The following is a 25,016-nucleotide window of genomic DNA, read 5'->3' as shown; positions in this document are numbered from 1 at the left end:
CTACAGTTTAATCATTACTGTAATAGTACATTTTCGTCTTTATCTGTTTTTCTTTATTTTATAGACGGGATAAGTTAGCTAAGAAAATTGAAATCAATCTTCTGCAATTGTTGATAAATTGTCTTGAGAAATCCGAAGTTTTGCATCTTATGATTGCTAGGGGAATGTTATATCAATGGAATTTTAAGCCTGAAGTAAGCTATTTATAGTTTAATTTTGTATCTAAGAAGGTTTAAATAGTGCCAGATTGAGTAACATTAGTTTTTGGCAGAATTGACGTGAGCCCGAGTTGATTTGAGGCCCAGTTGACTTGAGGCCCAGTTGAATTGGGGTTGAGTTGACTTTGGTCGAGACGGATCGTCAACTTGGATCGAAATCCAGGTGTGCTGGAGAAACTAATAAGCAAAGCTTAATTACGGCTAGTTACGCAAACAAAATAAATTTGTAATAATTCTATAGAAAGGTATAGTACGTGAGTTTTTCTATACCTGTACATTTATAACTGGCTGTAGAGTGGATATGTATAAGTTCTCATACACTAGGAACTCTAAAAGTAATTAACGAAATTGACTACTCTGACATCTAATGGAAAGGTTAATGTTGGTGTTTTCAAATGGGTGTGGTGCAAAATTATCTAATCGGTAATTAATGTCTGCCTTGAAAACTATCTTTTTCTTTCAAATTGAGCTCTCTCATACAATGCGCCTTTGATCACTGCTGGAATTGGCGCATTACAAATTCGTATTATTACAAATTCGTATTATTATACCCAAAGGACAGGACTCTGATACCCAAGTTAATAAAGACTGTAGATGAGTGGACGAGAAAATTTGATGAGATAATGTCTAAAGACAACCGTCCCTACCAAGTAACCATTGTAGAGACATCGTTGGGAATTGCATTTGATTCCAACTGGTAAGAAAGCAATGTTACAAACGACATCAATGAAGTAAATTTGAAATGGTAAAAAATTGGACAATTTTGAATTAAAAGACTCCTTTTCTGTACTCCATAAGCTACACATTGATGGCAAAGTAAAAGCTTTCCAATTTAAAAACCTACACAAAATTATTTTTACAAACGAAAGGTTGTTCAGGATCGGTTTAACTGAATCCGACTTGTGTTCCTTTTGTAAAAAAGAGAAAGACCATTTACTTCATATATTTGTGTATTGTAACATGTGCCGCCATTTTTTTAAAGGAGGTAGTGGATTATGGGTGCTTTAATATGTTTTTACTTTATTTATTTTAATTGTAATTTTTCTTTTGTTAAAGTGTGTTTTTTGTATGTATAAAAGATATGGAAATAAAATAATAATAATAATGATAATAAAAGAAACCTATCTTTTGAACGATACGAAATTCACCTTAGATCTATTAATCTTCCTCATTTCAGTACGTAATTATTACATTTCTAAAATTACTGTGTTTACATTCAGTTAATTCACAGAAAAACTGTTTTTAAAAGGAAAGTTTGAAAAACCAAGTAAATATGTGTTACTGGTGGTTAAAAGCGAAAAAATGACTTAAGGTATTTAGGCCATGCTAATGAGTTTTTTTCGTCTTTTTTTTGAGCCCTCCAAAATTATACCTAAACTATGTTATATCAATGTGGAAGAACACAATGACAAAAGAGTTAGAAGGTCAACCATTGACAGGATGGGGGATAATAGCATGTGAAATACTAAATGGACTCATAAAACAGAAGGTAAATATTGCTCCCTTTCCTCAAATTTAAGACAATTTGGATAGTGTTTAATAAAACTTTACAACAATATTATACTTATGCTGTGTGTTACAACTTATTCGCAGTCGCAACTGACTTTAATCTTGAATTTTAGGCATTTTGTAATAAAGATACATTATATCAAATAACATCCAATTCATAACTAATTCTTCGTATTGTTATCGTTTTCTTCGTCTTATTCGTTGGCTAGAATGGAATATTGACTTGAGAAATGTATTATGAATTATTGTTTATAATAATAACTTTAATAGTAATAATGTACATTTTACACATAGAAATATGCATACATACATTTTCAACAGAAATAATAATATACTACAATTATTAAGGTGCACATTTGAAATATTTGTAACATGATAGTTTGTAAACATATTATTCTTTTAAAATATTTCTTTTAGGACTAAGTTATTGTGAGTATTTTTATTTCATTTACAGGCTTCTATGTTTGATATGACTGAGTTTGTTCCAGGTGTAATGACTCTAATACGGGCGGACATCGATAGGTTAACTTCTTCTGCCTGTAGTGTGATATCATCCATGTACGAAAATGTGGACGCACTTGCGCCGTGGACAGAAGAACTCGTTGATCTTTTTCTAGACAACGAGGAGATGTGTCGTAGTATAGGAGGTATGTGATCAGATTAACGCTACATTTACAAGCAAAAGTCGGCGCCATTTTGTTCAATAATGGACAATGATTTTAAGAAATAAACTGTGCCGTCTTCCGTCACGTAAAACGGAACAAGTTTGAATATAGCGTTAATATTCTCGATGTAGGCCTATGAGTATTTAATCATCAATGAATGATAAAGAATATAGTCAATGTTATTAAACTAAATTTGAATTTAATAGTCTTCATGATGACGTCACATTGCCTAATTATCATATCAGCTCAAACTTATACAATAAGTTGGAACCATTGCATACAGTTACAAGTACACTGCTGTATATATTATATATATTTTTGCATTTTATTTGTAGTGTCATTAAAACCACTGTATACTAAATGTCCTGAGAAGATTATGAGTAAAATGGATTTAATCTTTGAAAAGTTACCGGACCTGGATGCGAACAGGAAACGATACCTTTATCTTTTCTTTGACAACATCTCAAAAAATTCAACTAAGGTAAGGCAAGAACAAACTGATTCATAGTCCGAACTTTTTCTTTAATTTGGAAAACATCTCTTCAGTTCAAATCAAACAATAATGACAATAAGGATTTATTTAATCATTATTACTACTATCAGTATTTATTCCAGCAATTGTGAGCTGAGATTTTATACGTCTATTACTACTATCAGTATTTATTCCAGCAATTGTGAGCTGAGATTTTATACGTCTAAAGAACTGCAATAACATAAATTACGGTAAAAGCAAAACAACCACTTTTTAAAATAAAATTCTCGCACCTGACAATGTAATATTCAACTAAAAAATATATCAGTTATATGCAGATACACTAATGTGGTTTTTAAGTAGACACTCTTACAGTCAATATTTCAATGTGATGACACACACAACATATTTAAAATAATATGGAATTTTTATCTTTGTTTTTAAATTTCTTCATTGTTTATTTTCAAAAACCCATCCATTAATCCAATGTGTCAACGGATTTTCGGATCTGTATCTACAATGTGTCGAGTATCAAATATATACAAAGTGTCTTGTCTTTCACATGTGACGTCTGTATCATAGGCCATAAGCATCAACTATAACATTTATCTAAACTTCCATGATACCGACGTCACATATGAAATAGATGATACTAAAAAATTATGTCATTGAGCAAATACATTAAAAAATGACGCCTAATGCTCTTCAAAAAAAATAACAAAGTGCATTATTTACTATCTAATATTTATGCTATAGTTGTTCTCTGTTACAGACATTTGTACCACATATTGAGACCTTAATTGAAGATATCAATGAGTCGGATATTCGACACCAAGTTCTTATGGTGCTTAGTGAAATTGCTGCGAAATACCCAGAAAAATTTGTTAATCATATTGAAAGTCTTACTGAGCTATTAGAATCCGATATTAACACAGTGTACTTCGTAGATAAGATAGTTGCCAGTGTTGGAACCGTTAATAAGGTACGTGGTGGAAATTCAAATGTAAACGAAAAGTGCCTTTCAATAATGAATCGACAATTTGTTAAGTTTATTTTACTTTCCTTTTCCCAATTTTATAGGAATGGGCAATCAAAATCCTAAAGATTTTAATTGATCAGCTTCAGACAGTACAAACGTGCTACCATGTCTACGTTTTAATGGAGATGAAAAGAATAGGACATATATTTCCTGAATGTTTAACAGTATACAGAAAGGAGATAGAGGCCATGAAGGGAAGTTCACAGACGGGGATAAAAGACATGGTGATTCAACTCATTGATGTTATGGAAGGAAGAACGTAAGTCACTTGAGATGGAAGTAAATTCTATTTTCCTCAAGAAAATCGTAGCGCATGGGAAAGGGAAACCTTTTGGGTTGTTAAGGTTGAAAAAAAAGCTTTAATCTTGGGAAGATACCTACACCCCAATTCGGTTCCTTTCTAAAATCCTGTGTCCGCATCGTTAAATGATGTGCTGGTGTTTTTTTATCCTCTATACGACAGTTTGAAAGGTTTACACGAGAACATTGTAGACCAGCGAGAGGACATCGAGGTATTGGATACACGAGTGACAAACACAGAAAATAACGTTGCAGAAGTTACAGAGAAAGTTGAGGAACAAGGAAGGGAAATAACGGCGGTAAAAACAGACGTTGCAGAACAAGGACAGAAATTGGAAGAGTTGGAAGAAGTTGTTGATGAAACCGTTTTAAAAGTCGACGAGATAGATCATAAAGTAAGATTTATTCTTTATATTTAACATTTTAGATGGGTTATGTGGTTATAAGAAATGAATAAACAAAGAAATTATAAAAATGGATGAAAAGCAATGCAATATTAAAGTAAAATCCTCAACATGAAAAAAACGTCAGACAAATCTGTATTTTCTAGACGATTACTAATGCACCAAAATGGTCACGTGATGTTTCAAAACTACTAAATCCAGAAGCTGACTACGACTGGAGATTTTTGGCGATACGTCTCGGCTACTCGGGGGAGGACATTCGGAACTGGGCGTTGTCCCCCGACCCGACTATGGCAATTCTTGCCGAATGGTACACGACCCATAAAAGTAGTGATGCAACATATGCAATACTGACAGCGTTAGAAGATATGGGACAAACAGAGGCTGTAAAGATAGTGGAAGAATCTTTAGAACAAGCAGGTAATCAAGCCCACATAAATAGGCCTACACATACAATTTATTTTAATTTTTTTTCTCATTGACGATTAATGTATAACCATTACTGTATAATGAAAAGCAATAGTATTCTTAATTCAGATTTTTATTAAAATTGATAGATGCAATGGTTCCGAAATTAGGACCCGAAATATCAGAGAAACCACCAAAAGTATTCATCAGTTACCAATGGGATCATCAACCGGAGGTTAAGGCTATAAGAGATCATCTTGAGATGGCAGGATTTGCTTGTTGGATGGACATTGGCCAGATGGGAGGTGGAGATAATTTATATGCAAAGATCAACGAAGGAATGAGAGCTTCTAAAGTTGTTCTGTGTATGACAACTGAGAAGTATTCGAAATCAGAAAACTGCAACAAAGAGGTAAAAAGAAATTTACTTATTAACTAGGCTATATATCTACGACGCATTCAACAAATTATAGAATTCTTACTCACATGGTAACTTTAAATACTAAATACTTGTTTATGTTTATCCTTATTACAGGTGAACTTGGCGAATCTGCTTAACAAGCCAATCATACCGATCATTATTGAGCGTACAGTCTGGCCTCCGGAAGGACCAATGAGCATGCTTTTTGCTCAGCTTCTTTACATCCAATTTTTCACGGATAAGGATTACGTCAGAGGAGATAAATTTTGGGTTGATACCAAATTTGCAGAGTTATTGGCACAAGTTAGTTATTATGCTGCTCCCGATCCAGACAAAATTACTGACGGTAAATGAAGATTCTATTTAAATATTGAATGTTCTACTTTAGCCTTTTCTTCCTTCGGATATTTTGTGTTTCAGAAGTATTCGAAACGTATTGTAACCACCTAATATCATTAAGAATCACGGTTTTTCTTTTTTCAGAATACAAAAATTGGGTACCAACTGTTGAAGCACCTGAGCAAGAAATAAAACAAGCTAAGAAAGATGATAAAGGCGGTGAAACCAAAGTGGTAGAATCTGAGCAGGTAATTTTCACTAATTATACAGGAGTATATAAAAGGTATTTAATGTAAGCTCACAAACATACAAATAATAATATTAGAATTAATACGTAATCTATATATAAATTTACGTAAGGGCAAAATTCGGTAAATCGCGCGTTAGAATGTTTACTCGATAGTATATAAAGTTGGTTCGTACTTTCGGTACTGATTTTAACCACCTTAAGTAACCCTGTTGACCAATTAAATTGAGTTCGATAATTAGTTATTGACAATTAAAACGAATTTAGGTTCAACGATTTGCCCCAAATAGGGGTGGTTTCCGTGGTATACACTGTCTAATGGATGTCCATCTTGAAAAATACCCGCACACAATAATACGAAGATGCTTCGCATTTTCCTATCTCCTCCTACGATAATTGCTTGTAATGGCTGAAAACCGGTTGAACAGCTCGAGTACAACATCATAATGTTGAAGACAGGCCGATTTTCTTTAAAAAATACTATTTTAATAGATTTAATATACGTTTATACAAATGTATTGATTTGCAATGAATGGAACATTCCAAATTATTTGGTTTAACCATGGATGTATATACCAATTAACCACTTTTGGTCGCCATTTGAATCGCAAATTTCTTACTGTGAATTTTGGTGCTTTTAGATATAATAAAACATATATACAAATAAACTATATTACTGTGAGTTTGGAAGGCCCTACTATTAGATTATAAACACATAATATACAAATAAACTGACAGTTGCTTCGCAACGTTTGTATTAATTAATAAATACAACAAAAATAAACGTCGTATACTGGTGTATCGACACATGTACTTTACTATTTCAATCGACTATGACAGTAACAGTTTTAACAAAGGATTAAATCGCAAATGTTTTACTGTATTTAGTAGTATATTATTTATAGGCCTACAAAATGTTTCGTTGCTGAATGGATAAAGAATATATTTTAAAATGGTTACTCTTTGTACATTCCCTCAACCTTAATGTTACATACTGTACAAAACACAAATTGAGTTTGTTAAATGAGTCCAAAAATAAAGAATTTGGTTTCTCTTTCGGAAGTAATTCAAAGGGTGCTAATTTTAGTTGACTGCATAAATCATCGTGTCTATTTATTCGTTTCTGTAAACGACATTGTATTTTAGTCCTGCGGTACGTACATTTCAAAATCGCCAGTTTTTTTACGCTGAAATTACTGTGTATTCGAGACCGTCCATCTGGGCACAACCTAGATGGTACGCGAGCGAAGCGAGCGTACTATCTAGTCATATTAATTACCCTTTATTGATGATTGTATAGATGCATTGATTAATGTGTTGCTCTAAAAATGGGTTCACTTACAAAACGCTATCAAACCACTAACTTAATCAACGAATAGCTTTTCCTGATTTATTACCAGTTCTGTTCCTTACTTACTTAGCAAGCGGAAATCGAACCAGAAGTCTTCATATCATACCAATGGGATCATCAGCCTCAGATAAAGGTTCTGTACCAACGACTGACCAGTCTTGGTTACTCGTGTTGGTTAGATATCAAACAAATGGGCGGTGGAGATCCATTATATAGTAAAATTGACAAAGGTCTTCGCAAAGCTAAGGTAAGTCAATTCAACTATATTATTTACATACTACTAACTATTGTAAATAATTATAATAATGTACCTAACCTACCTAAATATTCGAATACTAGCTAAAGGACACATAAAGTGCCACCGTACTTTTTTTCAATGTATGTACAATGTTAATACTATTTAAAAACGCGAAGTTCGTACTACCAAATGTGCTCAATGAACAGTTGAGGTTAATTATTAGGTTTAATATTTTGTCTATGATTGTTATTATAGGTTGTAATTTCCTGCGTTACACCAAAGTATTCATTGTCAGCCAACTGCCGTCGTGAAGTCAGTCTATCAGATGCTCTCCGTCGACCAATCATTCCAATCCTTCTCCAGCAGATGGCGTGGCCACCAGAAGGTCCAATGAGCATGACATTTACGCAACTTCTCTACATTGACTTCACCAAGGAGTCAAGTCAGGAAAGTTTTATCGACGAACAATTTGACGAACTTATTACAAAAATTAATGAACACGCGCAGCCTGTACAAGGTAAAACGTCTGCGAAACTACCTACACCTGAACGAGTTTCTGATCAACCGAAACCAACATCCGAAGATCCGAAACCCGAAGAATCAAAATGTGAAGATCCAAAATCCGAAGATACAAAACCTGAAGAATCAAGGCACGAAGATCCGAAACCCAAAGAACCAAAGTTCGAAGATCCGAAATCGGAAGAATTAAAGTCCGAAGATCCGAAACCTGAGGTTCATGCTCCTACTAAAGAAACACCGCGGCAAACAACATCTAATCCACCTGAACCAAATAAACAACACAAGAAATCTAAGGCATGTTGCGTTTTATGATTTTCATAAAAACGTTCCGTGTTTGTGTATTATCATTCATTCTTTCCCACCTTTTAAAACATCCCCTAAGTTCAATGAATTTTGTCCAAGTTGTGTATAGCACCAATTGGTGCAACTCTATAGCTAAAAGTTTAGATTTCATTTGACTAAAGTATCTTAAACATTTGTTTAGGCATGGAAAAATAATGGTGTATTAACATGAATAAAATATGTAGGCATACCTTCCTCTTCCATGTCTGGTGTACTAACGTCGTCTTGCAGTAGGCATATATTTCCAATTGTCTATAGCGATAGGTGAAGGCCACAAACGACACACACACGTAATAATGACTTAAAATTCCTCAACAAATTCTCTAGCTTAAAACTCAAAACGGATCTAGCAAAAATAAGCAATTACACTAATTAAAGATGAAATGAATGAAGAGATATCTTGTAAGGTCTATTTCCAGTCCAGGCCAGCCCGGCCGGAGTAGTAAATGGACATCTCGACCGTATTATAGCGATAAGCCCACTGAATAGCACTTTCAATTTTCCGCATTCCTTTGTTACGTAATTTTTAAAGTAGAATCTCGGTGTGACGTAATCAGTTCATTTGCCAGTTCACCGTTTCCAAAGCTATTATGTGCGTATCTTACACGTTAAATAAATAAATTGGCGTCTTCATGTTTGATATTTCATAAAATGAAATCAAATCAAATCTATTTTAAAGCTAATTCTACATTATTAATGAAGTTTTTTTCTTCAGATTATACAAAAAATGTACAATATTTTAACTTACCGGAAGAGGTCCAAGTTCATCGACCTGAGTACTATGTTTCCTTGGGTCATCCTTTAAAAAACAACAAAGAGCGCAAGTGATAGATGTGTTTTTAGGTTAATATCCGAAGATCCGAAATCCGAAGATAATTCGTTATGTTCAGTGCAATACTAATTTTTATTTTATTTAATTTTTAGTCTACAGCTCTATGTCGATTGGTCGGTCGGTCGGTAAACACTCAAATTTGCGCACGCGACTGCAGCCATGTATATGGCCTTATTGTGATTGAAATCAGTGTATACTGTATTTTAGGTCTTAGAAGACTCCCTTGAAAATATTACATTTTATTCTTTTATTATATAAAATTTGATTTTTCCCATCTGTTCTTCTACAGTATCTTTATTAAATCAAAGCTATGCTCACCGTACCTTTATCTTAAGATTTATTAGTCGATTTTTATAGAAGCTGTTTCATTATATTTTCTTTAATTAGAAGTAAAATAATTAATTAACGTTTCAAACTGAATCTAATTTAATGCAAATGTACAATAAAATAGTGTTTTTTTAAATTATAATTTACAAAAAGGTATTGAAAAATAATTATATATTATATATATAGTAATTTAATTAATGTGAAGTAGTTGATTATACATGCTGCATGTTGTATTTTCTCTAATTATTTAGTTTATAAATATGGATTATGGTTATTATGATTTCATGGAATAAAAAATAAAATACATTTTAAGTGTGTGAAATATAGTGCTTGTAATTTGATTCTTTAAATAATAATAATTATTATATTCAAATACACTTATTCTGCACGAGCGTGTTATAGCAATCATATGGGCTTTATGGTTGAACTTGAATGACGTACTGGGGTAAGGAAAATTAATTTAAAAAAAATTAATTATATATATATATATACGAAACAAATTTGTAGTGATTAAAACAATGAAGTAACCAAGTTTTCTGCTGTTATTTTATTTATTTATATATATATATATACTTTTTGTATCTCCATTGAGTTCCAGCCACTGATTAACATTAATTCTAAACCGCCCGGTGATATACTGAAATTTAATTAATTAATTTGTATATATATATATATAAATCGTGGTGAATTTAACGCAGATCATGAAAGCGAAAGTGCTCGATACAAAATGTAGAGCCAAATATAAATAAATGAAAGACGCTATAGTGCAATAAAATGTTCAGTTGGTAATTTACTAGCGTCTTTCATTTATTTATATATATATATATATATATATAACCAGTAAATAAAATAATAAGATGACATTGAGAGCGATTTCTATCTATTATAATATCTACCTTACATCATCACCATGGCAATATTATTATTTGTAGCGTAATCAATAGGTGTATTGTAGGCCTATTGTTGTTGATGCGGGTCAGTGATTCATAGTGTATTAAGTCTATCAGTAAGGTGGTATAACCATGGACAATATTTAGCAGAAACAAGCAGTATGTGTAAGGTTGATACTGTGCTATAGCTAAGGTAAATATGATAATTAGCGCTTAAGAACGGGAGATAGACTATTCTAGTAATACTGTATAAGCAGAGAATGTATCTATATATTATTTTGTATAATTATCTGGGTATGTACCAAACACAAATGCTTGAGACAGTTCTGATTTCATGTCATACAATATGCATATCAGGCATGCGTAATGATGTCGGATTATTACTATAGAGTATGAATACTGTAATTGAAGGATTTTTTTAACATATTGAAGCCTAAAACTCAAGTGATAATAATCCATGCTTTTTTTAATATAACTAATGTTGAAGTAACTAAGATACGAAATACTGTATTTGTAATACTTACATACAATACAAAGCATAATAAGAAGCACCTCTTTACCGACAACTAAGCCCTTGCGTAGATTATAACTCGAGTGTGCCTTATGCATTGTTTCCGATACGATGGGATATTATTATGTGTTTAGGAATGTTGAAATGTTGGGTTACTTATGACAAAAATAAAGTCATTGCAGTTACTATAAAAGAAGTGAACCGCGTTATTTTTAATTTTTTAGCGAAAATAACCATGAAACGGGCAGAGGTCGAAGCGGTTGTAGAGGAAATCTTAGAATCAATTGAGGATTTTAAGTACATGCCGAAACTGATTAAAGCAGTGACTGAATTTGAAGAAGAGGAAGATTTCAGAAGGCGGAACATGCGAATATTAACAAATGTCATTGACAAAGTACTTTCTGTCGCTAAAAAAAGGTTTGTCATACGACATTTTATTTAAACTGTTTTAGTTATTTGAATAACTAAACAGGCCTAGTAGCATGTAGGCCTAGTTACTAAGTTAAGCTAAGTAACTGGCCTACAAGGAATGGTATATGAGAATATTTAAGGGCGTATTTATTTACTCACACAGAATCCTCCTAATTTGTTATAAGTTATTGGTGGACAAACCTTAAAACATTATAATTTACTTCATTACTTTACTTAATTAAAAGGGCTTAACAGCAAATAGTTCAGTACGGTACATAAGAATAGACGGATACATTATTACTAGACTTACTACCATCTGTAAATGAAATAATGACCAATTTAACATATTTTTCTTTTAAATTGTTGAAATATGTATTTAAATTTGTTTGGATACAGCAAGGGTAAAGAGTCTAAAGCATTCGCCGGACTTGCAGTTGCCATGGCAGAGACGAAGATGTATACGTACTGTAGCAGACTGGAAACTATATTTAAAGACCGGAACATCGTCAATTGGAAAGTAAAGCTATTTCTTTATTTTAAAGGTTCTCCCCCAAAGTCTAGATTAAATTAGGATAAATTACTTATCTTAGAAATTCATGTTTTAATTTGTTGGCAATGGAGAGGGACAGAGTAAGGAATGGTTGCCGCATTCTCACTCTTTCTCCTATTGGTCGTTATGTGGACGCGCTGCCCGGGCTTCATCCAATAAAAATCGGAATTCCCCGCGCTATGTGCAGCCATTGATAGGGCACTTTATATCATGTGATATACACAATCGTTCAATCGATGACCGGAATCTTTTTATGTGTTTTATTTTGTTTACCAATTTTAATTGGTCAAAAAACTTAAGACCACTTAAAAGTAGTCGTAAGTTTTTTTTTTTATGAATGAATACTCTCAATAAAATTCCTAATTAGTATTATTATATTATCTATTATTCTTCAGTTTTTCTTCAGTTCTCAGGCCAATATATTTTTATCTTGTTTATTAAGGACCACTCAACAGAAGCTATACAAATAATAGAGTCATTCATGGAACCAACAATGACTGACCATGAACATGCTCAAGAAATAAGATATTTTAACAGAGAAATGGTCTCAGCATTTGTGTAAGTAGGCCCTACAGTACGCTTAAAGATCTATTTTCCCCCTGAACATTTTTTTTAATATGCCATTTTAATATCACATAATAGTTATTTACATTGAACAAAAATTGAACCGAAAATAAATTATTATTTATCTTTATTTAAAAAAAAAATAGTCAAATTCACAAAAGCCCGTTCGGGCCACTAATTAATTATATTTTAAGAGCTGTTACCAGGTGGCCGCCAGATAACTATCTAGCGGACGCCACTTAATTTTCTGGCGGAAGCCACTTAATTATCTGTCTGTATTGCGTCAACAAGTATGTTTGCTTTGACATACACTATGACGGCAAATACAATGTTGACGCAAATATTGAAACTTAGATTTAACGAAAAAAATATTGGCATGGTAAAAATGCAATTATTCGAGATATATCCTATTTTTTATGATTTACACTTTATATTAGGGCTCGGTAATATTTGGGTAATTTATCCTATTTTATTTATAATTTGGGCTTGGTTATGCTTAGGTAGGACTTGACCAGGGCTTTGGGCTTTTGTCACAAGAAAACGTGCAATGTCTGGCGGTCAGATTGACGCAATACAGACAGAATGATAATCAATGGCGTCCAGCAGATAGTTAAGTGGCGGCCGCAGGATAATTAACTGGCGGCCGCCAGGTAACAGCTCTTAAAATACAATCAACTAGTGGCCTGAACGGGCTTCCGTACAAATTGGCAGCCGGTTGAATTTAACCGTTTGTCAATTTTGAAAACAATTTTTTCGGGGGTTTTTTTCTATGGAAGGGATTAACATTGGTAAAACTACAAAATACCTTATTCAAAGTCTAATATTAATTTTTTTTTCTTAATTTTTTTTAGACAACAATACATCTTTAATAATAAATAACATTATACAAATAAATGGTGTTTTTCTGTGTATCCCTCTATTGACAGTATTAACACCTTTCTACCTAATTAAAAATAATTATACAGTATTTACTGTCTTTTATTCATTTATTTGTACATTTTATTTTTATAATATTTGACAGCATCGAACATTGGTACATTCTTAAAAAATATGTTTTAAAGTGGACGCAATAACATTACAGAATCCTTCCATCATTTTTAACATAGTATAGGCATATTAGGCCTAACTTAATTAATAATTAAAATCGAATAAACAATAACATAGAAAAAGGATCAATAACTATAAAAGCATATTAGGCCTACATCGTAATACGGTCTGCTCGATGGAGTTTGATCGACAATACAAAATAAACGCTTCAATTTGAAACACAAAGCTAATTTAAACGTATTATATTGTTTAAATAATAATATACAATTTAATCATTACTGTATAGTAACTTTTGTACAGGTGACATTCGTCTTTATCTGTTTTTCTTTATTTTATAGACGAGATAAGGTGGCTAAGAAAATTGAAATCAAGCTTGTACAACTGTTGATAAATTGTCTTGAGAAATCCAAGTATATTGATATTAAGGTTGCTATAGGATTGACATATCGCTGGGATTTTAATGTTGAAGTAAGCTATTTATAGTTTAATCTCGTATCTAAGAAAGTTTAGATATTGCTAAAAGGCTAGATTGATTAAAGATGTATTGTCCCTTGAAACACAAAAAAATGAAGGTCAAAATATTCTAAATTTAAATTGGCCATATCAAAGTAATATTAAAGTTATTCACTTTAAGTCGAAAATTTACGCATTTAACAGGTAAATTAATGTGATTACATTTCGTCTGGAAAATCGTCGCGAGCGAAAGTAAACAAAGATTTCAGACCACGAGTATGCATTATGCGTGATGCTAATTAGGATTAATCTAATTAATTTAATTAATTAGTTTTTTTGTGTGTCTGTCTTTTGTATTTAAACTTATTTTATGCAATTGATTGTGTAACTATGGACGTCCGTTTCCGAAATAAATACAAAATGAATGAAATGAAATAAACGGAAGATTATGTTCGATCATGTAATTTCAAATAGGGCATTTGCTAACTAAATTAACTACTCTGTAGAATGCTAGTGCTTGTGTTTTCAAATGGGTTATCTAATCGATAATTAATTGTTACTTAAAGGACAGGACTATTATACTCAAGTTAATAAAGACTATTGATGAGTGGATGACAACATTTGATGATATAATGGCAAAAGACAATCGTCCCCTCGAACTAAGGCTTGTAGAAGAGTCGTTGGAAATTGCACTTGAATCCAACTGGTAAGAAACCAAGCTTTTGAACGATAAGCCATTGTTTTAGTTTTTCACCTTAGACCTATTAATCTTCCTCATTTCAGTACCTAACCAATTACATTTGTAAATTTACTGTGTTTACGTTCAGTTATTTAACAGAAAAACGGTTTTAAAAATGAGAGTTTAAAAAAATGAAGTAAATATCTTGGACTGGTGTTACCGGTGTTTTTAAACGAAAGCGGAAAAAAACGAATGATTTGAGGTGTGTAGGCCATGTTAAAGGCCAGGTGCGGGCAAAATATTTCTAGTGATCATACATTCTAATAATTATCGATCTACAGTTTTCCCTATGTGTCATAATTTTTGGGATTTTATTTGTGTTACATAAGCTTGTTGACAATAAGCACTTTCTTATCTGTGGGGGGATAGTTCAAATTACACAGTAAAATCTCTATTCTTTTGTACACAAATTTTGTAAATAGAGAGGCATTTTAAAAAGCTATGAAAAATAAACGGTGTGGTAAAAAATGTTATCAGATGACTAAATATAGGTAATATAACTTGAATATTACATTTCTGATATTCTTATTCAACTTCAGCTTTTTATTTTCATGCTATAGCAAAAATTATCCACCGTATATCCATCATCTTTTTTCACCGTCTAGGGAGTCACCAGACATGTTATTACATTAGGTTAACTGCCTAACTACTGAAAAAAAGTCTTTCTGGTTTTTATGGAAGAATTTTGCCAAATTTTGTATTTTACCATATTAAGGGAAATTCATGTTTTTTCCTCTCGATTTCTGTTACAAATATTTGATTTATGTACAATTAACCAAATATTTAAAATTCATGCCTGTACCTGAGCTTTAATGTCATTTTCTCCCATTTTTTAGCCCTCCAAAATTATACCTAAACGATGTTATAAGAATGTGGAAGAATGCATTGACAAAAGAGTTAGAAGGTCAACCATTGACAGGATGGGGATTAATAGCATCTACAATAATAAATAAACTCATCATTCCAAAGGTAAATAATATTGCTTTTAACTTTACAAAGTACTCCTATTTCTCATTTTGGATAGAGTTTAACAAAACATTACAACAATATATATATATGGTGTGTGTTATAACTTTAATCTTGAATTTTAGGCATTTTGTATTAAAGATACGTTATATTAAATAACGTCTCATTCATCACTAATTCTTCCTATTATCATCGTTTTCTTTGTCTTCTTTGTTGGCCTGAATAGAATAAAAATACTAAGAAATGTATTATACATTATTGTTTTTTTTTTCTCTTTCGTGGGGGTCACCCACATTTATTCATTCCTTTTACAAATATATATTATATAACATACATACATTTTTATAAAATATAAAACAATAAAATTCAATATAGCAGCTAAAAAGGCACTATATCTATACATGTACATAAAATCGATGGAGTAAAAGTATGCTTTAAAAACGTACATTTTATGTTTATTGCAAGTTATAGTAAAAGTACGACTATTTATCATTTAAATTTACTTTATATTAAGACATGTATTAAAAAGTAGCTGTTTCTTTTATTATATCTTAAATCAGTAGTCACAATTTGTTTCTTTATTTCTTTTGACCTTATATTACATCCATTACAAATATATACACCCATACACACATTAATATATATATTATACATTATTGTTTATAACTTTAATATTAATGTACATTTTATAAATAGAAATATGTATACAGACCAGCTGACATTAATTAAATATTTGTTTGGTTCACATTTGAAATGTTTGTAACAGGACATTCTTTTCAAATATTTTTTTGTGAGCGTTTTTATTTCATTTACAGGCTTCTATGTTTGATATGACTGAGTTCGCCCCGGGTGTAATGACTCTAATACGGGCGGACATCAAGAAGTTAACTTCTTCTGCGTCTAGTGTGATATCATCCATGTACGAAAAGATGGACGCATTTGTGCCGTGGACAGAAGAACTCGTTGACCTTTTTCTAGACGACGATGAGATGTATACTAGTATAGGAAGTATGTGATCAGATTAACGCTGCATTCACACTCTTCGCAAGCGGAAGGCGGCGCCATTTTGTTCTATTATTATTATTTAATCACCAATGAATAATAATGAAATGGTCAATGTTATTAAACTAAATTTGAATTGAATAGTCTTAATGATGACGTCGTATTATCAAAATAACATATCAGCTCAAAATATATAATAAGTTGGAACTATTGCATACATTTATAGTACAAATTGTTGCCGGGGTATATTATACAAAGAATTATAACGTGGCCTAAATCAAATATTTGTGTTGAAACGAAAATCTTTCAAAAAGAACTTATAATTATGTTGAAAATTATGTCCATTATACAAACATTATTTAACTTCTAAATATAGTCTACAACTTACCAATGGAAACTAACTTGAAAATGTTTCCTTTCTCATCGTCAATAAACCCTTACTATTATTATGGCCATCAATTATTAAATTTGTAGGAATATTAAACAATTATTATTATTTATTTTTAGGTTCATTAAAACCACTGTATGTTAAATGTCCTGAGAAGATTATGAGTAAAATGGATTTAATCTTAGAAAGGTTACCTGACATGGAGGCGAAAAGGAAACCCTATATTTATGTTTTATTTGACAATATTTCGAAAACGTCCACTAAGGTAAGGCAAGAACAAACTGATTAAATATTCCTATAGATAAACAACTGGTCCGAACGTGGTCATAATTTTGAAGACATGTACTATCTTCAGTTCAAATCAAAACACTAGGCACAATATAATAAGCGGCAGGTCCAAGAGCTTGTTTAGAGAGCGCCCATTGCCACCTCTCTACAAACTTTAAAGTACACTAAGTCCTTTCTAAACCCTTAATAGTAATTCAGAGCTGTACCGTTGATCGAAAATTCACTGCGGTCATTCTCAAATCCAAGATGGCGTTCAAAATTGCCGGCATTTCTAACACAATCCTAAGGTTATCAAACAATATGAAAATAAGGATTTATTTAATTATTATGATTATTATTTCACCATAGTTAAAGGTGACCCAGAAAGGGTGAGCTTATTTTATAGGACCCTCAACAAGACAAGACGACACAAAATAACAAACAATATAAACAAAATATAAACAAATTAAAATGTATCTAACCTTCCATGATACAGCTGCCCCAAATGTGGAAATACATCACAAAATGACGCATATTGGTCTTTAAAAAAATAAGTAAGTGCATTACGACTATTTACTATGTAATATTATAATATTTATGCTATAGTTGTTTTATTACAGACATTGGTACCACATATTGATACTATCATTGAAGATATCAATGAGTCGGATATTCGATACCAAGTTCTCATGGTGCTTGGTGAAATTGCTGCGAAATACCCACAAAAGTTTGTTAATCATGTTGAAAGTATTACTGAGTTATTAGATTCCGAACCAAACACAGTGTACTACGTAGATAAGATAGTTGCCAGTGTTGGAACCGTTAATAAGGTACGTTGTGGAAATTCAATTGTAAACGAAAAGTGCTTTAAGATTGAATTGACAATTTGTTAAATATATTTTACTTTCCTTTTTCCAATTTTATAGGAATGGGCAATCAAAATCATAAAGATTTTAGTTGATCAGCTTCAGACAATACAAACGTCCTACCAGGGTATCGTTTTAATGGAAATGAAAAGAATAGGCCATAAATTTCCTCAATCTTTAACACCATACAGAAAGGAGATAGAGGCCATGAAGGGAAGTTCACAGATGGGGGTAGGAGACTTGGTGATTTCACTCATCGATTTTATGGAAGGAAGAAGGTAAGTCACTTGAGATGGAAATTCTGTTTTCCTCAAGAAAATCAAGCGCATGGGAAAGGGAAACCTATTGAGTTGTAAAGGTTGGAAAAAATCTTTAATCTTGGGAAGATATTCACACCCCAATTGGGTCCCTTTTCAACATCCTGTGTCCGCATCGTTAAATGATGTCCTGGTGTTTTTTTCTCTATACGATAGTTTGGAAGGTTTACACGAGAACATTGTAGACCAGCGAGAGGACATCGAGGTATTGGATACACGGGTGACAAACACAGAAAATAACGTTGCAGAAGTTACAGAGAAAGTTAAGGAACAAGGAAAGGAAATAACGGCGGTTAAAACAGACGTCGCAGAACAAGGACAACGACTGGAAGAGTTGGAAGAAGTTGTTGATGAAACCGTTTTAAAAGTTGATGAGATAGATCATAAAGTAAGGTTTTATTCCTTATATCTAACCTTTTAGATGGGATTAACAATCCTTTTCATTTGGTTCACACAAACTGTAGACCTACGTGTTATGTGATTATAAGAAATGGATGAAAAGATTGCAAAATTAAAGTAAAAACCACAACATGGCTATGACAAAAACAATCTTCTGCATTTTCTAGACGATTACTAATGCACCAAAATGGTCACGTGATGTTTCAAAACTACTAAATCCAGAAGCTGACTACGATTGGAGATTTTTGGCGATACGTCTCGGTTACTCGGGGGAGGACATTCGAAACTGGGCGTTGTCCCCCGACCCTACTATGGCAATTCTTGCCGAATGGTACACGACACATAAAAGTAGTGATGCAACATATGCAATACTGACAGCGTTAGAAGATATGGGACAAACAGAGGCTGTAAAGATAGTGGAAGAATCTTTAGAACAAGCAGGTAATCAAGCCCACATAAATAGGCCTACACATACAATTTATTTTAAGTTGTTTTCTCAATAACGATTAATGTATAAGCATTACTGTATAATGAAAAGCAATAGTATTCTTAATTCAGATTTTAATTTAAAATTGATAGATGCAATGGTTCCGAAATTAGGACCCGAAATATCAGAGAAACCACCAAAAGTATTCATCAGTTACCAATGGGATCATCAACCTGAAGTGAAGGCTATAAGAGATCATCTTGAGATGGCAGGGTTTGCTTGTTGGATGGACATTGGTCAGATGGGAGGTGGAGATAATTTATATGCAAAGATCAACGAAGGAATGAGAGCTGCTAAAGTTGTTCTGTGTATGACAACTGACAAGTATTCGAAATCAGAAAACTGCAACAAAGAGGTAAAAAGAAATTTACTGATTAACTAGGCTATATCTCGCTTTCAACAAATTATAGAATTATTACTCATATACTAAATAAATACTTTATTATGTTTATCCTTATTACAGGTAAACTTGGCGAATCTGCTCAACAAGCCAATCATACCGATCCTTATTGAGCGTACAGCCTGGCCTCCAGAAGGACCAATGAGCATGCTTTTTGCTCAGCTTCTTTACATCCAATTTTTCACGGATAAGGATTACGTCAGAGGAGATAAATTCTGGGTTGATGCTAAATTTGCAGAGTTATTGGCGCAAGTTAGCTATTATGCTGCTCCAGATCCAGAAAAAATTACTGACGGTAAGTGAAGATTCTATTTAAATACTGAATGTTCTTGTCTTTTCTTTATTTTGGTATTTTATGTTTCAGAAGTATTCGAAACGTATTGTAACCACCTAATATCATTACGAATCACGGTTTTTCTTTTTTTCAGAATACAAAAGTTGGGTACCAACTGTTGAAGCACCTGAGCAAGAAATAAAACAAGCTAAGAAAGATGACAAAGGCGGTGAAACCAAAGTGGTAGAATCTGAGCAGGTAATTTTCACTAATTATACAGGAGTATATAAAGGGTATTTAACGTAAGCTCAAAAATATATATAAATAGTAAAATTAAAAATAATAAACCCTTGTAATCATAACTAATTATCTCTTATTGATGACTGTATAGATGCATTGATTAATGTTTTTCTCTACAAAAGAGTTCATTTACAAAACGTTATCAAGTCACTAACTTAAGCAACGAATAGCTTTTCCTAATTTATTACCAGTTCTGTTCTTTACTTAGCAAGCGGAAATCGAACCAGAAGTCTTCATATCATACCAATGGGATCATCAACCACAGATAAAGGTCTTGTACCAACGACTGACCAGTCTTGGTTACTCGTGTTGGTTGGATATCAAACAAATGGGCGGTGGAGATCCATTATATAGTAAAATTGACAAAGGTCTTCGCAAAGCTAAGGTAAGTCAATTCAACTATATTATTCGCATACACCTATTGTAAATAAACAATAATGTACCTAACTTATCTAATTATTCGAATACTAGCTAGTCTTCTAAAGGACATAATTAAGTGCCACCGTCCTTTTTTTTATTTATGTACAATATTAATACTATTTCAAAACGCGAAGATCGTACTACCAAGGTGGTCAATGTTAGACATAGACATAGACATCGCTTTATTCATCCATAAATTTTGAAATTACAGTGTTCTTTGCTTTCTCTCTCAAAAAAGAGAATTAAATACATACAAAAGAATATAACTAACGAACATATCTTCTATTGAAAAGGCCAATACCTCTTGGTATTATTAATTATTAGGTTTAATATTTTGTCTATGATTTTTATTATAGGTTGTAATTTCCTGCGTTACACCGAAGTATTCATTGTCAGCCAACTGCCGACGTGAAGTCAGTCTATCAGATGCTCTCCGTCGACCAATCATTCCAATCCTTCTCCAGCAGATGACGTGGCCACCAGAAGGTCCAATGAGCATGACATTTACACAACTTCTCTACATTGACTTCACCAAGGAGTCAAGTCAGGAAAGTTTTACCGGCGAAAAATTTGACGAACTTATTACAAAAATTAATGAACATGCGCAGCCTGTAGAATGTGAAACGTTTGAAAAACGAGTTTCTAATCAGCCGAAACCAACATACGAAGATCCAAAACCCGAAGAACCAAAGTTCGAAGACCCGAAACCCGAAGAACCAAAGTTCGAAGATCCGAAACCCGAAGAACCAAAGTTCGAAGATCCGAAATCCGATGAGTCAAAAACCGAGGATCCGAAACCCGAGGAAGCAAAGACCGAAGATCTGAAACCCGAAGAAACAAAGTTCGAAGATCCCAAACCCGAAGAACCAAGGCTCGAAGATCCGAAACCTGAAGAACCAAAGTTCGAAGATTCGAAACCTGAAGAACAAAGGCTAGACGATCCGAAACCCGAAGAACAAAGGCTAGACGATCCGAAACCCGAAGAACAAAGGCTCGAAGATCCGAAATCCGAAGAATCAAAGTTTGAAGATCCGAAATCCGATGATTCAAAGATCGAGGATCCGAAACCCGAGGAAGCAAAGACCGAAGATCCGAAATCAGAGGAAGCAAAGTCTGAAGATCGGAAATCCGAAGAATCAAAGTCCGAAGATCCGAAACCCGAGGTACATGCTCCTAAAGAAACACCGCGGCAAACAACCCCTAATCCACCTGAACCAAATAAACAACAAAAGAAATCTAAGGCATGTTGCATTTTATGATTTTCATAAAAACGTTCTATCTTTTTGTATTATCATTCATTCTTTCCCACCTTTTAAAAAACATCCCCAAGTAATGAATTTTGCATCAATTGGTGCAACACTAAAGTTAAAAGTTTAGATTTCTTTTGACTAAAGTATCTTAAACATTTGTTAAACATGGAGAAACTAATGGTTTATTAACATGAATACAATAAAAACATTGTAGGCCTACCTTCTTCTACCATGTCTGGTCTGGTCGTCTCGTCGCAGCATATTTCCAATTGTCTAAAGCAACATTGCAATCTCATTGTACTTTTAGAAAACGGATTAAAAATATAACGACCAAAAGTTCCTCAAAAACTTGCTAACCTTGAACTAAAAGCGACAACGTATCTATCAAAAAAACAATAGCAATTGCACAAACTAGAAACGAGTAGAGAGATCTTGTAAGGTGTATTCCAATGTCAGCCCATATGTAACGTGACGTATAGCACTTTCAAATTTCCGCATTCCATTGTTACGTAATAGTAGTAGAATTTCGTTGTGCTGGCAAGTTTAACCGATAACATTTAAGTGTGTTATGCGTATCTTACACGTTGTTTTATTTTAAGGCAATATCTACATTATTTATGAAGTTTTTCTTCAGATTATACAAAAAAGGTACCGGTACTTTTAAACAATACGTGAATGTATAAATGGTAGTATACTATATATAAGCTAAGGTAGACTATACGATATGATGTAACTATAAACAAAACTGTTCTTTATTAAATAATTCTATAACTTCAGGTTCTTGGAATTCAGATCTTTCTTTTAGTAGTAGAGGAAAGCAAGTAATGTATTATTAAAAAATAATGTGTAATTAATTGCAATAGTATTTTTTTTTAATTTAAATTTTAATTGTTTAATTTATAAACATATATAGTATTAAGAATATATACATATATATAATTTGAAACGATAAAGATGAGGAAATCTGTGAGAATGAGAAAAAGTCGCCCCAACCGAGACTCGAACTCGGACCGCCTGCTTGATATGCAGATGTCCTAACCATTAGACCACTGGGGCTTTCATGGTATTGTTCGAACTCGATTGGATAGCGACTCTTTAACATTCTCGGCGTGGTACGGCGGAACAAAGGCCGAGAATGTTAAAGAGTCGCTATCCAATCGAGTTCGAACAATACCATGAAAGCCCCAGTGGTCTAATGGTTAGGACATCTGCATATCAAGCAGGCGGTCCGAGTTCGAGTCTCGGTTGGGGCGACTTTTTCTCATTCTCACAGATTTCCTCATCTTTATCGTTTCAAATTAATTAATTAAATTTCAGTATATCACCGGGCGGTTTAGAATTAATGTTCTTTGCCTACTGTGTTTATATATATATATAAGAGTCGCTATCCAATCGAGTTCGAACAATACCATGAAAGCCCCAGTGGTCTAATGGTTAGGACATCTGCATATCAAGCAGGCGGTCCGAGTTCGAGTCTCGGTTGGGGCGACTTTTTCTCATTCTCACAGATTTCCTCATCTTTATCGTTTCAAATTAATCAATTAAATTTCAGTATATCACCGGGCGGTTTAGAATTAATGTTCTTTGCCTGATTTGTTTATATATATAAAAGTATCTCTTCGGAGATCCCGCCTCGTGAATAAAAATACTGAAAGATGAGGGCGTATCAATTTGATCTCTGTTGCGCGTGCGTACAACTGAGGACTAGTGCTGTTCCGCCGTACCACGCCGAGAGTGTTAAAGAGTCGCTATCCAATCGAGTTTGAACAATACCATGAAAGCCCCAGTGGTCTAATGGTTAGGGCAACTGCATATCAAGCAGACGGTCCGAGTTCGAGTCTCGGTTGGGGCGACTTTTTCTCATTCTCACAGATTTTCTCATCTTTATCGTTTCAAATTAATTATAAAATTTCAGTATATCACCGGGCGGTTTAGAATTAATGTTCTTTGCCTACTGTGTTTATATATATATATATATATATATAGACATGACATAAAAGGAACATGTATTTAAATTGTGTAATGAAGTATAGTTTTATTAATTTCAAAATGTAAGGTTTTTATATAGGTCTAACATCAGATATAGCCTATACATTCAATTGGAGAAAATTCTTTGGACGGTTGTTTTACCATGGAGCTATAAAATTTTATAGCTCCATGGTTTTACTCATAACAAACCCAACTAGGCATATTATACATTTCTATTTATATGATCTGTTTTTCATTCAGTACTCTTTATTTTATTCTGTATCCATTATTATAACCACGAAAGGAATTGTTTTTCTATAAATTATATTGCAAATATGTTTTACTGTACTTTGCTTCGTTATTTAAGTCTAGGAAATAAAACGACTCGTTGACTCTAAAAGTACTAATGTCAAGCCAATTTTCCACTAGGTGAATTTGTTGGCGCGTAAGTGTTAGCTTATACGCATATTCATGTTTCCATCTTTCAAATCCATCTCTACGCATGCGCATAAAAGCTGACGCGTTTAATTCTCGCTAACAAATTCGCCTAGTGAAAAATCGGCGTCAGGGCTCATTTTGTGGATATGACATTCGAAATAAAAGAAGTTTAATTAGTCTATCGAACATTTTATTTGCCACAATATTCAAACTAAGGTTAATGTTTTAAAGCAGCGTGTTGCCTATACAAATCATAAAGTCTCTCTCGACGGAGAGATCAACTTTATTTCAGGATTGTGACTGAGCAGTTTAGAACATCTCTTTTTTTTCTGTTTAAATTTTAGTCGCGTGCAAACGCGACTCTACAGCCCACTATGTCGGTCGGTCGGTAAACACTAACTAACATTTGCGCACGCGACTGCAGCCATGTATATGGCCTTGTTTTTTAAAAAATGGAAAACAAAAGGAAACCAATAAG

The 25,016-nt window shown here is 33.0% G+C and overlaps 2 protein-coding genes and 3 non-coding genes across 6 annotated transcripts; 4 read left to right on the top strand and 1 right to left on the bottom strand.

The window, feature by feature from the left end:
* The first annotated feature begins 97 nt into the window (after positions 1-97).
* On the top strand, positions 98-22,660 carry LOC144854852 (uncharacterized). Of its 2 annotated transcripts, none has more exons than XM_078712849.1 (14): positions 98-194; positions 776-915; positions 1,575-1,707; positions 2,182-2,374; positions 2,728-2,873; positions 3,637-3,846; positions 3,945-4,162; positions 4,367-4,598; positions 19,169-19,442; positions 19,581-19,843; positions 19,952-20,183; positions 20,317-20,420; positions 20,671-20,847; positions 21,239-22,660. In XM_078712849.1, exons 1-14 carry the CDS (start codon positions 150-152, stop codon positions 22,139-22,141), a joined length of 3,270 nt encoding a protein of 1,089 aa, XP_078568975.1. In that variant the 5' UTR covers positions 98-149; the 3' UTR covers positions 22,142-22,660. The 2 variants fall into 2 exon arrangements, with proteins under 2 accessions (XP_078568975.1, XP_078568976.1); XM_078712850.1 differs by lacking the exons at positions 19,169-19,442; positions 19,581-19,843; positions 19,952-20,183; ... (1 more) ...; positions 20,671-20,847; positions 21,239-22,660 and adding exons at positions 4,754-5,027; positions 5,165-5,427; positions 5,551-5,782; ... (1 more) ...; positions 7,444-7,620; positions 7,867-9,790.
* On the top strand, positions 10,627-19,023 carry LOC144854518 (uncharacterized). The gene is made up of 12 exons (XM_078712469.1): positions 10,627-10,714; positions 11,257-11,449; positions 11,840-11,960; positions 12,436-12,551; positions 13,943-14,072; positions 14,624-14,763; positions 15,633-15,855; positions 16,578-16,770; positions 17,272-17,417; positions 18,040-18,249; positions 18,346-18,563; positions 18,759-19,023. Exons 2-12 carry the CDS (start codon positions 11,268-11,270, stop codon positions 19,021-19,023), a joined length of 1,944 nt encoding a protein of 647 aa, XP_078568595.1. The 5' UTR covers positions 10,627-10,714; positions 11,257-11,267.
* A 456-nt stretch (positions 22,661-23,116) lies between the features above and the next one.
* Positions 23,117-23,188, bottom strand: Trnad-auc (transfer RNA aspartic acid (anticodon AUC)). The gene has a single exon. It is a non-coding gene; the product is annotated as a tRNA-Asp (tRNA).
* A 125-nt stretch (positions 23,189-23,313) lies between these two features.
* On the top strand, positions 23,314-23,385 carry Trnad-auc (transfer RNA aspartic acid (anticodon AUC)). Its single transcript has one exon. It is a non-coding gene; the product is annotated as a tRNA-Asp (tRNA).
* Positions 23,386-23,548: 163 nt separating this feature from the next.
* Trnad-auc (transfer RNA aspartic acid (anticodon AUC)) lies at positions 23,549-23,620 on the top strand. Its single transcript has one exon. It is a non-coding gene; the product is annotated as a tRNA-Asp (tRNA).
* Positions 23,621-25,016: the final 1,396 nt, after the last annotated feature.

Source organism: Antedon bifida, chromosome 10, assembly GCF_963402885.1.
Source record: "Antedon bifida chromosome 10, ecAntBifi1.1, whole genome shotgun sequence".
NCBI lineage: Eukaryota > Metazoa > Echinodermata > Crinoidea > Comatulida > Antedonidae > Antedon > Antedon bifida.
This window is presented reverse-complemented; position numbering and strand designations above follow the sequence as displayed.